This window comes from Streptopelia decaocto (assembly GCF_964273445.1).
Source record: "Streptopelia decaocto genome assembly, chromosome: Z".
Taxonomy (NCBI): Eukaryota; Metazoa; Chordata; class Aves; order Columbiformes; family Columbidae; genus Streptopelia; species Streptopelia decaocto.
The window spans coordinates 8057191-8073761 of NC_138657.1; the positions used below are offsets into that span (position 1 = coordinate 8057191).

At 39.0% G+C, this 16571-nt stretch overlaps 2 protein-coding genes across 8 annotated transcripts; both read right to left on the reverse strand.

Annotated features, from left to right (window-relative positions):
- Positions 1-9: 9 nt before the first annotated feature.
- Positions 10-11918, reverse strand: CCDC125 (coiled-coil domain containing 125). 5 transcript variants are annotated; one of them, XM_082074727.1, is made up of 14 exons: positions 11797-11918; positions 11154-11510; positions 9589-9647; positions 8130-8216; positions 7175-7252; positions 6359-6444; positions 4607-4729; positions 4179-4261; positions 3606-3721; positions 2939-3046; positions 1969-2140; positions 499-632; positions 330-368; positions 12-166 (listed from the first exon to the last, which is right to left on the reverse strand). In XM_082074727.1, the coding sequence occupies exons 2-14, from the start codon at positions 11422-11424 to the stop codon at positions 134-136; spliced, it is 1389 nt and encodes a 462-aa protein (XP_081930853.1). In that variant the 5' UTR covers positions 11425-11510; positions 11797-11918; the 3' UTR covers positions 12-133. The 5 variants fall into 5 exon arrangements, with proteins under 5 accessions (XP_081930849.1, XP_081930850.1, XP_081930851.1 ...); XM_082074723.1 differs by having other exon boundaries at positions 10-368; XM_082074724.1 differs by lacking the exon at positions 11797-11918 and adding an exon at positions 11602-11713 and having other exon boundaries at positions 10-368.
- Positions 11919-14239: 2321 nt separating this feature from the next.
- AK6 (adenylate kinase 6) lies at positions 14240-16541 on the reverse strand. Of its 3 annotated transcripts, none has more exons than XM_082074802.1 (5): positions 16421-16541; positions 15370-15462; positions 14969-15027; positions 14737-14882; positions 14240-14587 (listed from the first exon to the last, which is right to left on the reverse strand). In XM_082074802.1, the coding sequence occupies exons 1-5, from the start codon at positions 16446-16448 to the stop codon at positions 14398-14400; spliced, it is 516 nt and encodes a 171-aa protein (XP_081930928.1). In that variant the 5' UTR covers positions 16449-16541; the 3' UTR covers positions 14240-14397. The 3 variants fall into 3 exon arrangements, with proteins under 3 accessions (XP_081930928.1, XP_081930929.1, XP_081930930.1); XM_082074803.1 differs by having other exon boundaries at positions 14969-15073; XM_082074804.1 differs by lacking the exon at positions 16421-16541 and adding an exon at positions 16142-16276 and having other exon boundaries at positions 14969-15073.
- Positions 16542-16571: the final 30 nt, after the last annotated feature.

Genomic DNA, 16571 nt, shown 5'->3' on the forward strand with positions numbered 1-16571 from the left:
TTTGTAAAAACTAAATTTATTCCAGCAGACAACTATACAGAGATCACTACAGTCTCATCCGCTTTTCCACGCGGATTATTTTCTTCATAGTGTGTCATCTCAGATGGCCAGGAGTGTGACTTTCGGAGCGTTTTCACCGGATTTTCAAGTGTTTCTGCACTGGGAACTGAAGAATTCCTGCTCTGAGAATGGGGGTTTTGGCAGCTGGTGCGGACGGGGCCCGAGGACTCCGGGGTTTTGTCCTGACAACTCCCCAGCATGACATTTCCTTTATCCTGTTCCAAAACATCCTCTTTTGCCTCCATTGCGCGAGCCAGCATGTAACTCACCTTTCTTTGATGAGCCAGAGCCTCCTCTTTGTCATTTACCTGGGTTATTTATTTCAAAGAGAAAGAAAACAAAGTGGTTTATAAGCTAAGAATGAGGCAGTCTGTCTAAATCGACAGCTATATTTCCTCCCCTAAGGACACAGGACGAATAGTTTAACAAAATACAAACCAAATCTATTAACATCTTCAGGATCTCATGGGGATTGTCCAACTCTTTCACTTTCCTGCAGTCCCCGTCTGACGAGAGGAGTCCAGACAGTTTTTGCCCCAGACTGTTCTTGTTCCCCGGTAACTTGACACGTCCTAAGGAAAACAAAAGTACACAAATCGTGGGGTTTAGGAAGAGGAAAAAATAGTTTTGGATAAAATGGACATGCATAAAACTGGATTCCAAATGATCTCCTCTTAAAAGACAACTCAAGCTGTAGCTTGTCCCGCTGTACATGATGTGGCAGGTGACCTGCGTAAAGCAGCACCCTCAGCATCACTTAAAGGCTAAACAGACCTTTCATTGTATATATGGGCAAATTGAAAATAAAATTATTTTTGCTGTATGAAAAATACACCATAACACTTCTTGTTAAACAATCATTTGTGGTATTTTTTTTTAAACGGTAGGTATCCTGAAAAAAATTTTTTTTTTGACACAACCTGTTTAAAAATTCCTCAGGTTTTAAAAAACATTAAAATACATTAAAGCTATGAAACACATGTATCAGGATGTAGAGCTGGGAAATGATATCAGTTGAGGGGAAACATATTCAAGATGTATGCTGTTTTAATAATACATCCTGAGGCTGCCCAAGGAATCCAGAAGACCCACCAAACCTCTAAGCCTGGCACCTCCAGTTCGATGGCTAACACAAGCACATCTTGAAGTGTCATTCTGACCATGACATAAGCACTTAAATACTTTCTGTTATCTGTTTTCTTAAAGAATAAAAGGGTAATAGAGATTTCTTCTATTTACAGAGTGCTTTGTAACTCACAGATGACCACTGAAGTATAAGAAATGTAATAAATATTGATGTAGGTACACATATATAATAAAAAACTGTGTTGTATTTAGTATTTCAGGGAAAGCTCAGTATATATTTTTTCCCTTTCTCTTCCTTCCCTAACTCTTATAGAGATCACTTGGAAAAAAACCCCAGCACATTAAATTGCTAGTAGCATATAAAATAGCCAGGATAAACTTGCCAGATAGTAGCTTTTTTTGTGCTGTTTTCATAACATCTTTAGTATCCCAAATGTTATTGTCATCTACAGAACAGCTTACTTATTCTAGCGTGTTTTCACTCAGATAATACAGTTCATGAATGTGTAATAAAAAAAGGCTACATTGAAAGCCCAGACTGGTAGCTCCTATGATCTACAATAGTATTTATATAGTCCACTAATACACAGAGATCCTACATTATACATGTGAGACTTCCAGCAGAAATTCTTCATCTACAGACACACTATTTAATGTATTTACAGTTTTGACATAACCTTGTTCCTTTTTTCTCAAATCTTCAGAAACCTCAGTCAGCAATCAAACCACAACTGTACATTTAATACAGTAAGAAAGTCTGCCTGTGCCACTTTTCAGCTAACTTCTATTCAGCCATTATAGATACATAGAATGCCCAGTTACCTTCATCTTTCAGACGTCTCCAGTTTATAAATTTCATTTCCTTCTTAATCTTTATCACTTCTGCAAGCCTCAGGGCTTGGTCCTTCCTCTGCATTAGCTGCTGCTCAAATGCAATTCTGAAAGCATCTGCCATTATGTAAGCTTCTTCTTTACTCTTTTTCAGATTTTCAATCTGGTTTTAATCCAGAGAAAATTTAAAGTATAATAAGTGATTTGGAAGCAATAGCAGATATAAAATGTATATTAAGAGACAGACTGAAGCCATTAACACAGACAACTTCTCAATAAATACAGTCAAGGAAGCAGCAAAAACCAAAACGGACGTGACAGTACTTCTTTTCAAAACCCGTAAGTCAGCTGGAACTTCTGCAGTGGGACCACAAGAATGGTTACCGCATTTGCAGTCAAATACAAATTAGAGTAAAATTGCTAGAACTATATATTTTTTTACCAAATTAAAAACCTTAAGAGCCTGAAATTCACATTATCGATTTAAGCGTGATGTAAATACAGAGTTTTCAGCACGATCAGGCTCCTGACCCAGCTGGGTGAGCAGGCTTGTGAGTGCTGACGTCAATGCGAGGGAGGGGTGGAAATCAGGGCCAGGAAGGAAGGAAAAGGGCCAGCAGCAGTCCACGCTCACAATATGTGCACATTTACAGAGTGCATACGCTTAGAGTGTTTTTTCCTTTTTTTAGATTAAAAAATCCGAGCGGAAGGAAAAAAATATGATAAAGTTGTTTTTTTTTTTTTTTAACTAGTAAAGCTGATTGTATTGTAATTAGAGTTTTTTTTTAATCAGCAAAAGTTCGGGCATTACAATCAGTATGACTGGAACATTATTTCTGAAATGCATTATTGTTTTAAGACACATTAGGTTGTGTAAGCTGCAGTGGAGTGTTTCAGGGTTTGTTTGGTGTTGAGCTCAAACACTCCTCTGCTTCTTCATATCTATGCCAAGCAGCATTACCTCTTGCTTGAGATGAAGAAGTTGCTTTCGAGTTACAGCTGCCATTTTAGCACAGGGACAAGGCTGCCCTCCAGAAGTTTTGCAGGTGCAGGCTCCAAGAACTGCCAGCTTAAAATTAAAAAAAACACACCAGTTAAATATCTATCTGCTTACATAACATAATCCAAGAGATGCAGATGACTGGCAAAAAAAACATCCTGAAAATACAATGGGAGTGTAAGGGTCAAGGGAAGCAAGCTACAAGAGATTTAGGCATGATTTCTTCTGACTCACAGCCATATGCATGAAACACATTTTTCTGCAAGAAAAGCAAGAGACACAAAAATTGTTGACCTGTGTATGCTACTCCCTGCAAACCTCATTCGGTACTTATTTTCACTCAATAAAATAAAGCAGTAGGGATAGGAGTTAAGAACTAAGATACTGGGTTGAAAAAAAAGCAGCATGCTGGCTTGTGAAAGATAGGCTGACACTCCTTCTGTCAACCTTTTCTTTGAAAATAGGAATCATGACACACCACAAATTAGAAAACCAATTAGCAGGAATGCAAAGGCATATTGTTATTAGCTAAAAATGGGTCCAAAGAAACAACTAAATAATCAGTAAACAAAATTTATCTATATATCTTTGAATGATCCATTTTGAAAGACATGTAAGCCATACTTACTTCAAGGCCTGTAAAATCTGTAATGTCACTTTTATTCAAGGACATGTTTTCCTGAACAACCTTCTGTTGTTTCACATCTAGCATTGCAAGAAATTCCAAGCACTGCTGATTCAGGACTGTGAAATAAAAAAAGGAAAGTGATTATAAAGTCTGCTGCTCTCATTTCTTAATTTCTGTGTTCAACTACACCAAAATTAAGTGGTTCTGTAGTTTAAGCACCAGGTTTGGAATGTGATAAGACTATGTAAAGGTAGAAACTCAGATCCCAGTTGTCTTTCCTTCTGCGTTTTCCTAGAGGTAATGATCCATATACAGAGATACCATTTCATATATTACTCTGCCTCAGTACTATGGGCTTATCTCTTTGTACACTGACAACTAAGGCAGCTGCTCTTTGACAATATGAGAAGAAAAACAAACACAGCTTGTCTGTCTACAAAGGTTTTCTGCGTATCCACTAATATCAGCAGATGTAACAAGATACATAGCCTGACAGAAAACTTCCTTCATAGCTAAATCCTGAACTATTCCTGAGAAACACTATGCAAAGAGGAATAGCTCTTAGTGGCTTACTTGCATTTTCAGCTTTAAGAGTTTTAACTTCTTCTGTTCTCAGTTTCAATGCTTCCTTAAGAGCTGCATTTTCACAATATATCCTGCAGAAGTGAGAAAGTATTATCTTTAAAAAAATATTTTTAAATGGGTGCTTAAATGAAAAAAAAAGAAGCCTGTTAAAACACTACATCTAGTATTTCTGCAAATTAAAGTTAGGATTTCTGAAAAGATTGAAGAAAAAAATAAAAACTGAAAAGAGTTGGGCATACAGTTTGACAAGATTTTATACGTGCTGCATTATACAAGCGGTTTCCCCACTTCTAACATTTTTTTATTGAAAAAAGATTGTAAAATTTTTCTATATCTGAACCTATAGTATGTGCTATATTGCTAGATCTAAATCTGCTAGCCCATAAGCAACCTATTATAAAACTAGTCCTAGCTACCTCTCTGCAGGAAGTCCTGTGTGTAGGCTTGGTCTGACTGGCACTGAACCAGGGCTCAGAAAACAGGACACGCCAGCCTGGGTTCTGCGGAGCCACTGCTGGTTATCTGGGCTGGGGGTGGCTCTGCAGGGAGCAAAACCAAGAATCTCTGCACTCATTCAGAGGTTTATTTGCAACCCAGGTAGCACTGTTCAAACAGGCTTGCCTTGTTCATGAAACCACACCCTCAAACAAGCAATCTAAATCGTCCAAGTATGTTCAAGTGAATGTTAAAAAAAAAAAAAAAAAAAAAATCATTCATGTCTAAATAGGTGGTGCCAACAACTTCAGACTTCAACAGGATGTGAGTTTGAGTACCACATTACCACTAGAAACTCGAAGAAATTTGTAATTATGAACCTCTGGAACACTTGCTAGAAATCTCTTACTTCCTTGAAAGAACAAAATTGTTATTGGACATGTGAGGACGCAGCTCAGGTCTTAATTTTAGAAAGCAAACTTCCTGTATTTGCACTACTGTTCTCAAGAACAGCTGTACTTTTAAGCATTGCAACCTGAGAACATACAATACACATTTATAATGCATTCTTCCGCTAAGTATTTAAGTATTTCCTTCTTGAACAGAAAAGTGTCAATCTAAAGTCCTAAATTTTAAAGCAATACATTTTTTTTGGTGCATCTCTTAAGCTGTAAGTAAGTGCAACATACTGTAAATTCATGGTTTTGTTTAAAACTAAATAGTAACCTGAATTATTTCACTTGAATAAACAAAGGGAAATACACATTCTTATCCTGCATTCTCAGATATCAGAAAACCTTTTAGCAAAGCAGACTGAGCTCCTGGCTTACAGTTTTCTGAAGCCATGTCTTTAGCTTTCAACAATTAACAGTAGTTCTGTCGCTCCAAACTACCTGTCCTACAATTCCTACTCTCTCAAGTCAGAGAAGCCAAAGGGTTTTTCAAGAGATATCCCTCGACAACTGTAACTAAGTTCAGAGGTGAACAAGACACAATATCTTAACAAAACTCTTCTCACCAATTCACAGTTTGGAAGCTTTTGGCTGATTTTTTTAATTCCAAGTTGGAAAACTTTAAATAAAAGCCTCCACTGAAAGAACTGCAACTCTGATGGGTAGACTTCAGAGATATCATATCTATGTTTAAATAAGCGGGCCTGCTGGTGCCATTTTTCAAGGTCTGTTATTGCATTGTTGGTTTAGTGCCTCTGGCATCTTCCGCTTGCCTGACCACATCTGCTGTCTGCCCAGAGTAACTTGTATTTAAACAAAGAACCAGCTGATCGTTCTCTCTCAAAAGCGTTTAGTTTTACCTGTACATATGCTCATGCTTACAATGCATAAAAATAAAGCAATGATTAACCAGCAAGTGATATTTCCACATGCATGCACATACCATTATTTTCTATGCCTCATTTATATTTGAAGCAAATAGAGAGAGTCTGGCTCCAGCTGGCTAACATGTAATAGGATGAAAATGAAAACTCAGCCTAGTAAAGCTAGCCTATAGAGATGCTAAAGAATGGAGACTTAGTAATTTTAGTAGTTCTAATTGAAAAATACAATTATGACTAGCATAATAAATAAATAAATATTCCCAAACCTGGAAGGAGATTAGGAAAACACAACAACCCCAGAAAACCCAGTGAAGCAAACTTAGAACACAAAAAATACAACATACAGCATTCAGTGCAAATAAAATAACCCCAATGGTGTGCAGCGTAAGTCAAATACCTGTCATACTTTTCTGTCCATGTGTCTTCTATGTTTTTAAATCGATCCTGATCAAACTCAATTTCCCATTGTAAAATATTTATTTCCTGTGGAAACAAGACAAACCTGCAGCAGCTCTTTACAAAGCCCCCATTGAAAGGACGGAGAGCAACTTCTGGTGCTGAGTTTGACATCGGCAGAGATCTAGGTGACCAATGACAATGACAACCTATGATACTGTTAAAAACATATTTGGTGCCAGGCACCAAAAAGTTTCTGCATCCCTGGTCTATGGATTCCAGGATGTGTTTCCTGAACTGATGCTTGTAGTGGCTTATTACAACAATAACCCCACACCGCCCCATTTCCCTGTCTCCTTACTGTTCTGTGGAAAGGTCACATAGGAAAAGAATCAAAGCATAAAACTCAGTTTAACACAGTAACTCAATGCCACTTTCCTCCTCCTCCCCATCGTCTCTATGAAAACGGGGCTCCTGTTTCTCAAACTTGTTGGGAAGTGCCAGCTTGACTAAGAAGCAGTGCAAGTAACTATGAAAGGCTGCAGAACTCACAACAAAGACCAGCTGTAAGTACAGAGAGAACTCCAGTAACTTTCAGATATGATTTGTAAATGCTACAGCAAGAAAACATTTAGATGCAAAGAGTGGTACACTAACATTTTTTCTTTCTACTAAAAAGAAATAAGAACACTTTCAACAAAATCTGGAACGAATGGCAGATACGTACTGATTCAAATAAAAGAGCCTGTTAACCCCTTATTAATAGCAACGGACTTCTATGGTTTTGCACAGCTGTGGAAGAAACACGCAGCCTTACCTTTTCTAAAGTTCTCTTTTCTTCCTCAGTTTTTTGAAGCATTGCTTTTGTATGACTAGTAGCTTTATTAAATACTGCCTGCAAAAAACCATAACTCTATCAAATACTGTAACTAAGTTTACTTAATTTGGCTTTAGCCAAATTTCAGTTTTACATCAAGAGAAGTTCACATTCTTAGTTAAAGAGGAGTGTGCATAATTACAAATACTAGTAACTTGCTTGTAAGTCCCAGTGGGTTCCAATTTCAAGTCACTAAATAACTGCATGGCATAAGAAACTTGTGTTTTGATCCCAGTCTTTTCTATTGAAAAAATAGCATCATTTGAAATAAGATCATGTCTTCTTTAGGGCTTGTCCACAAAATCAGCTCTTAAAAAAACTTGCTTACAACATACTTATACTTTGATCCAGGTGTAGGTTACTACAAATGTCTGAGGGTAAAAGTGCAGAACTATATAAATGGGTTATGCAAGCTGGCAACAGGAATTGATTTCAACAGAATTCGTTGGAACAGTGAATAAAAGTATTACAAACTGTGAACAAAAGACTGACCTAGTGCTTAACACATTCTGTCCTCTAAGACAACAGACAAAGTAGCTAACTGAAAATATCTCTGCTTTGCAGTAGAATTTCAAACACTGGCAAAACCTATAATTTAAATGACTGGAAAGAAAGCTTTGATCTTCAAGTTAAATAGATAAATCCTAAAAGAGCCTCAAACATAAAATGATGAAAATTTGCTACAACAGTGAAGTTTCAAGTAACTGCAATTGTTGATGCAGAAAAAGTAGTAAATTGTAGAAGCCAAATCTGTAGACTCTTGTAAACTCAATGCTTTAAATTATAGCCCTGGGAAGAACTTAATGTTTGGGGGGTTTTGAGGAGGAGCGACAGGAAGATTAATTCTGTTTTCTTCACTTTACCACTAAGTAAGAGATTTTTGAACAACTCCTACCATGCTCTGCAGAATTCTTAGGGCTTCATCTTTTCCTTCAAGTTGCCTTTGAGACGCTTCAAGCTCAACTTTCAAAACTTCAACTTCCTGAAGCAAAATAAATACACTGAGTAAAAGCCAAGCTAACCCTGTTAAAACTAGACTATAACAGCAATGTAGATTTGCTCCTTTCAAAAAACAATCTTCTGTTTCTACCCTATATAATGATTTTCTAACAGCTTGCTTTCAATGAAGAGATGTTAACAGTGCATGTTAGCACAAAACCCTTAAGGAATGCTTGTAATTATTATTCTTTCTGTTCTCTTCTAGCATATTTGGAAATAAACCACTAAATACTGCAGTTCTGCCTTGCTAAAGAAGTTGCATATACCAACACATGTCTGGAGCTTTAAAATAAGTAATCAAAACAGAATACATGCAGCAGATACAAAATATACTGTAAATATTACAAATATATACTAAAATATGTACGCTATATTAGTATGAAGTACTGTAAGTATACTATACAAAATATCCATACTCTATAGCGCAGATATCATATTAGAACTGTCAGATCAAAACCCCTGCTTGTCCAGAACAAAATAAAAACAACAAAATAGATTCCTGCTCCATGTACGTGCCAATCATGCATTTAGGCAACATTCCCCACTTCAGAAGAAAGCAGTTTTTAAATTTCCAGGAGTTAAATGAAAATCTACTGCTTTGTATACTTCTCCTTCCTTAACCCCTACATAGGTCACTCAGTTGTTCACTTGTGGTCATACAAACCTTTTTTTCATAGTTCTTCCAGCTGTTACTCCAGCAATTGATACTGAAATTGTATCTGGGACAGTGCCAATTGATCAGTTTTGTCTAATTGGAAATGAGTAAGGTTCCTTGACATTTTAACTTGTGCACTGAAGCTTTTTCATCCTAAAACAGCTCAAAAATTACCTACCGTGGGCCATCCTGATGTTAAAGAAGTATATGTTTTTGCAGCTGAGATCATCCCATGCTTCTGCCTGGACTGATGCCAATACATCCATACATTTCACCACAGTAAATGTAAAATGTAGGAGTTAACTACTTTTGAACAAAAATGCGGTAAAACCCCAAAGACTATTCTGTTTACACTGCAGCTGTTCAGGCCCAAAGCTTAATTTAAAAAAAAAAAAGAAAAAAGAAAAAAGAAAACCTGCTAAAAAATGAGTACAACTCCTTTAATATTCTCTACATCTTTAAAAATACTTCTAACTGCCACCCCCCTACACACAAACAAACAAATAAATCAAGTATAAACTGCATCTCACACTGTGATTTCCTGGCATAAAATTTAGTGAGGCTTCCAACTAGTGCTCTGATTTCAAGAACCTGAGTCCACCCAAGGTTCTAGACATACCAAGATGTTCAGCTAAACTCACTTTGTGCTTCACTTTGCTACATGAAAAGGAAATGCAGGTTTCAATGCACAGTTACAAACCTCTAGAGCTTCCTGAAGTTGTTGCTTTAGTTCCTCATTCGACACTTCAGTAGTAGATTCTGTAAGATTGATAGGAGGAACAATGAGATACTAAAATATTTACAAAAGGAAACATAAGAATTTGCTTTACCCTGAAAAAAATTAATGTGGAGGTAAATTTTCATCTTTGTGGTTTTTTTTGGTCTAGAGCTAATACACGGACTTAAGAATAACATAAATACTACACTCAAACACATTGTTTCACAGTTAAAGTAGTAAAATGTGGGAAAAAAAGAGCAGTTGTGAAAAGACCTAAAATAAGGACAATTATTTTAGACTTTCCTTTTTAAAAACACACCAAAATTGCCATCTTGATTAAAAAAAATAATTGCATTCTTTTAGATTCTTTTTAGATTGTAACTTTTCAACAACCAAACTCAACACAACAGCAGGTAGCACTGTTTGGCAGTAGGGACAATTTTCAAGAGATGAAGACAACAAACATTAAGTATGGTGGTGGAATATCCCACAAGGTCCAATATTGCTCTAAACAAGCAGTTATTTCCGGTACCGTATTTCTTAAGCAGAGCATCTTAGAGATAGTCAAGATGCAGCCTCCTCCTAAATCAAGGTCAGGTTCGGGTGGACTTTACTCATGCTTTCATGGGTATTGCTGTGGAAGACCCAGATCTAGGACAAGTATCATACAGAAACCAGCAGAACACCATTGAAACCAATAAGAATTACGCTGCTTTCTTAACATCTCACTGAAGGTGCTGTAACCAATAATTACGTGGCTCAGTTTACTGTGGTGTGTGAGGCAGATAGTGGCTTGCTCTAAAGCAGAGAAATAATCAAGTTACACGGAAATACTTCAGTCAAAAAAATATATGGGAAAGTAGCTAAAGTGTAACGAATGGTACTGCCTAGATTTGATTTTATTCATAGCGCCGTTGTCACAAAAAAGTTAACAGAGATGTGCAGTTCTAAAAACAACTTCTTAACCTCAGAAGTATGCCAATGCAAATTTCAATTAACCAGTAAACAGGATTCTAAATATTTAGCCACAAGCTTTAGATAGAGTCTATAGGAAATCACGCTTCAACTAGGAATCCAAGCAATTCCATTTAATTTCATGTATGTATTTAGAAAAAATCCAATGCTGTCCCCCACCACAGGGTGCTCTTTGCTAAATGTCACTTTCAAATGTAAAACTGAACACTTCCAAATGGTCATTTTACGCTAAGAAGGGCCACAGCCTAATTTACGGAAAAGCAATTCTGCTGTCAGCGTTTTGGGAGGAAGATCTAGGAACAGAGATTCTTCTGCTGCCTCAGTGGCATGAAGTATCTCCTTCTGGGACACTAAGAGCAAATTTACAGGCTGCAGCAAGGAAATCTGCAAGGCTGGGCTGGACACCAGCACGCGTGCAATGCACATGCATTGGAATCCTTCACAGATTTCAAAGTGTTTTGGCAAACGGTTTTGATTAAACTCAATGACACCTTGTGAAGCGGCTGAACTGCTTGGTTTTGCTAACAGAGATTTTTCTCACAGTGAATAATGAACTTATAAATTACTCTTACCGCAGCTATTTTGTCGGGTGGAACTAGCAACAGGCTTTTTGGACGATCTGTTGTTTAAACTGTTTCGCTTTGAACTGGGAAGAGCTGCAGCATCACCCTCTTCCACTCTCTTTGCTGACAAGAGAGAACCACAAACCTTTCCAGATCCCTTCCTAGACCTAAACGAATAAGTGTTTTGTAAATTTCCCCCTTCGTAAACACCTCCAGGCCTTCTGCCAAGTCCATTTCCCAAGTCTCCACATGTCATGTCATCATCTTCTGCCTCCTCCATCTTCGTGCTTTTTTTTTCCTCCCTGATTGAGGGCACTTCACTTGCTGGCGATGTGAACAGCAGGTCCCACAAAACAAGTATTTTACCTAGAAGAACAGAAAAACTCCACAATTAAAGCAATAAAACGACATTCAAATAAAAAATCGGAAGCTGTCGGTGCGTGGCCGCTTCCCGTACAGGTTCGAGATGCCAGAAAAACATCGCTCCGGCCGCCCGGTAAAACGTGGGAGTGGCGAAACCTCCGGCTGCCGGCGGGTCTGCGGGCGGCAAGCGGTCCTGGGAGGACAGCGCCTCGGTGACCCCCCCCCCCCCCGCCCCTCACCGCCCCCTCCCGGTGCCCCCCCCGGTCCCCGCCCGGAGTCCCGGACCCACCTGCCCGCCCGGCCTCGGCGCCACCGGTCCCGCCCCGGGGCGGTACCCGGAAAGGGGCCCCGGAGCTGCCCGGAGCGCGGAGGCTGCGGGACAACCGGGGTCAGTTCTTTGTATTTTCTTTCTTTTCTTTTTTTTCTTTTCTTTTCTTTTCTTTTCTTTTCTTTTCTTTTCTTTTCTTTTCTTTTCTTTTCTTTTCTTTTCTTTTCTTTTCTTTTCTTTTCTTTTCTTTTCTTTCTTTTCTTTTCTTTTCTTTTCTTTTCTTTTCTTTTCTTTTCTTTTCTTTTCTTTTCTTTTCTTTTCTTTTCTTTTCTTTTCTTTTTCCTTTCTTCCTTTCCTTTTTCCTTTCTTCCTTTTCCTTTTCCTTTTCCTTTTCCTTTTCTTTTCCTTTTCCTTTTCTTTCTCTCTTCTCTTCTCCTTCTCTTCTCTCTTCTCCTTTTCTTCCTTTTCCTTTTCCTTTTCCTTTTCCTTTTCCTTTTCCTTTTCCTTTTCTTCTTGTCTACATCCTGCTCACCAGTTTTTCAAAACACGATTTTACTCGACTCAGACGTGGTCATTCAGAGCATGCTCAGTACCTGGTATGACTGGTATTGTCCAGACACTTCATGCCAGCCATCAACCACCCTCCACCCAGTTTCCCATTCAAGCAATAACCCTGAAAGCAGCTGTTCAAGAGCAATACATGTATGTGTGCGTTTCCATGATGTTTGGTCCCTATTCTGCAAGGAAACCCCAGATTTTTCACCATTGCAGTTTATACAAGGGATGAATTCCTGATGCAGTATTCTCACAAAAAAAGTCTACACCAAATTTTGAATTAAAAACCCCAAACATCCTAAATATGTAACCATAATACTCTTTATAATAACTTTTCAAGCAATAAGTTTTACTATTCAAACTTGTGTAGACAAAAAAGTTTTTAGCAAGCACTTCCTACAGAATCTTTCATAGGGCTTTATAAGCCACCGTTACAGTGAAGAAAGGTTATTTCTGCTTTGCACAGCCATGCTTTCCTCAGATCAAGGCTTTACAAGTGATAAGAACAGGTAGCTGCCAGTATTTCAAGTGTACCCATGTTTTGGATCACTGCAGGTTTGTTATCCTGCTAAATGATATATATCCTAGATAAACTTACAGTGATAAACACATATTCCATGATTTGAATTGGTGATGGAGAATACAGAGAGAAAACACAGGAAAAAAACCTTATTGTTTAATATACCACACTGGTGCAGACATAACCAATGTCTCCTTACGCTCTAAGTAATTCCCAAAGTTCTGTGTGATGACTTTAAAACATCTCTCTTACCAAGTCACTTCTCTTCCCTCCAAAATAAAGCAAATAAGCCTTAAACTATGTCATACACCTTGCACTCTGTATTAGACTCCACACATTCAAGAATACAGTGGAGTGCAGCAGGTTTTGGTGTAACAACTCAGAAACAGACTAACTCCTTCTCAGGATACTGCTTTACCCTTTAGAAATCAAAAGCTCCTCAACTGCCATCAGTTACCAGGATTTTACAGTTTTCTTGCAGGCAGGAGTGGAGAAGGTTTGGTTTTAATTGTGAGCTCTAAAAAATTCCCAGTTATCGAACCCAGTTGCTGCTACTAAGGGCAACCGTGTGATTTTCATCCTTTCATTCACTGCTGAATTTTCACTTGTCTTAGTTCTCCTTGTGTGCCTCTCCCAGAGCGCTTCAGAGGCTGCTAAAGCCTTACAGCCTGGCTATTCTGAACCCTTACCTAGTCCCCAACCATACCAAACCACAATAAAATTAATTTTTATTTTATTATACAATAATTATTGTTAGGGAATAGACTGCTTTCACTCATTGAATTATTGAGTATACGTCTTCTTACAGAACTCAGTTAGAAACTGCTTATATTGAATTCACTTAGAATAAATAAGTTTGCTTGGCATAACCTCTGCAAGCTGTGAACCTTTGAACTTTCTGTTTCTTTAAGTAAAAAAGGCCCAGAGCCTTCAAGCTGTAAGATAACTCCTTGGAGATAAGTAAAGGAACAGAATGGCATCTAACAGAAGCATGTTTGGGCTATTACCAAAAACTTACTTTCTCCAGCTGCAGGTTCAAAATAGCAACTGAAGGTCAGAACTTTGACAGTCCGCCTTGATGAAAATGAAGAGATCCAGTGAAGAACATGCAGACCTCATACTTCTGCAATTGGCCCAGGGTGACGCATTGGGGATGGGAGCTTGAACCTTGTGTCAAAAAGGTGACCACTTATAATTAAAACTGGAAGCCCAGCAGAATGGTGGCCACTGCAAAGATCCTTTGATCACCAGAAATGTATTTTCTTGCAACATGACTCAGAAATAGATTCCCAGGACAAATGGATTATTGGTATGTTTGGGTTTGCCTTCTGCTCTATGACTCCCAGGTTACGCAAAGCCCTTTAATTCATATCTACAAGTGCAGCGCAGTGCAGTGCTAAATAATTTATTTTAGAATTTATGCAATCCATGCCTGAATCTCTGCTGCGGGAAACATATCAAAAAGGAACTTCCCTGACAATTATGACTGTCATTTATTAACCCTCTCCCCAGGAAGCAATCCAATAGAGTTATTTTTTCCCCAAATGTCAATTGTTGTCCTTTGTCCATTGTTCAATCCATTGTGTAATCTGATCCAAATTTCTCTCTAGGTCTTCTGGAGTGTTGCTGGGTAACTGGTGCACAATTTCCTCTCTATAAGACAAGACAGCTTCCTCATAAATGGTCTGAAAAATTTCACACTGAATGTTGTCTTGCAGCTTTTTCCCTTTGTAACCCCTAGAAAACAAGAACGGTACCAAGAGACAGTCTTAGATATGCAGAGAATTATGAAATATTCTGTAGAGAGTCAGCAATTTATACCCTAGAAAAATCTCTGATGAAGTCACATAACCACACTTCACTCCTTGTTTACTCCACTGACGTACCTGCTTTCAAGTCTGTCATACAGAAATGAATTTTCCGTACGAAGTACAAACACTATATGAAACCACCGTTCAGGGAAAAAATCACAGCCGTGGTAATCGACAATAACTCCGCCCTCACTCATTTTATCTTCCAGTTCATCAATCACCTACAAAAGAAACAAAGACAGGAAAGTTTATCTGAAATTACAGAAGGTCAAAATACAAAAATGGTAGGTTTTGAAGCTGGACTTACCCTATCTTCATCCAAAATCGGACAATTGTATTCCTCATCAAAACCTTCGTACAGTTTTCCTGCAGCAAAAATAATTTGTGTAAGTTTGTGAAGTAGCACCAGTTCCTAAAATTATTTATATTGTCACGTTTATTTCAGGACCGTGCATACACAATATAGCGTTCAGAGCAAGGAACACTTTGCTTACAAACCCATAGAAAGATACATTTGTTTTAAAGAGTTAAGTAATGTACAAAGTATGCTACTGTTACATGTTTTTTTAACTCTTGCCACCAAAATATTTCCGTTAAAGCAAATTAATTGCCTCTTCATTTAATATGTAAGACATGCACTAGAAGCACAGCTATACAAAGCAAAATATCTTAAATACTCTGATGGACTAATTTGTTAACACAGCCTACCTGCTTTTGCCATGTCACCCACATTGATATAGGTCAACCCAGTTCTTGAGGCCAGTTCTTTTCCCAGTGTGGTTTTCCCAACGCCCGGAGTACCTACGGACACAAACCCAGATAAAGTGGCAAGAGAAGAGTACAAATCCTCTTCAAGTAACCTTCTAAGGAGTCAAAAAGGAAGCTTTTGTCAGTTAGGGCAAGTTTATATAAGAAAATGAGGGCAAAAAGCTGCATGACAAGGAAAAATAAAAGAGCAAAGTCTAGAGATTCAAACTGTAAGGTACATTTAACGAAGAACTGTTGTTTTTACATAACTGAGGACCTGGTGCCTGACCCCAGCAGGAGGGAAGGACCGAAAGACATCAGACTATGAATCCTTAATGTAAAACACAGTCTCTTCCTGGAATATATACTGATACCTGTATTTACAGGTTAATTTAGGGGGAAGGGTAGCTAAAGCACCAGGAATCCACATCTTAAATAGACTGATAAGGGGAAGGGTATTGTATATAAACTGAGGCAAGCGTCAGGATAGTCTGTAAATGCTGAAGTACCACCCAATGGGGAATAGGGGAGGGAAATTGCGGCCGCGATTTTGGGGGGATATAAGCAGGGGCTTTTTGCCCTATGAGTGCCTACCTCTAGGTAGAACACCCGTTGTTGCAATATCGTTATTAATAAGATTGCTTTGCTGAGAGATCCTGCCTGAGCCTATTATATTTGCAAAAGAATTGTTTCCTACAAAACAACAACAAAACCCTACCAATAAAACTCTCACCCTGTCCAGAAGTGTCATTTTAACCGGGATGATGCTACAGTAAATCTCGCTTCACTTAAAAGCCCCAATAGCACGGAGAAGTCCCAAGTTCTCACGCGGAGCAGCCGGCACCGGCTCCGCAAGGACCTCCCGCCCCAACCCCCCCGGGCCGCGCACAGGGCCAGGGCCTCCCCCACCGCTCCCAGCCCCACGGGGGCCAAGCGGCCCGGACACCACTGGCCTCCCCGCGCTGCGAGCCGGCCCAGAACCCGCCCCGTCCCGTCCCGTCCCGTCCCGCACCGGTGAGCAGAATGTTCGGCCGCCTCATCCCGCCGCGGCCGCTGGTCGCCTAGGAGACACGTGGGCGGGGGCTTCCCGTGCCACCGCCGCACGCCGAGCGCGTCACTGCTCTGCCTGAGGGACGGACGGGCAGGCAGGCGCGCCTTGGACA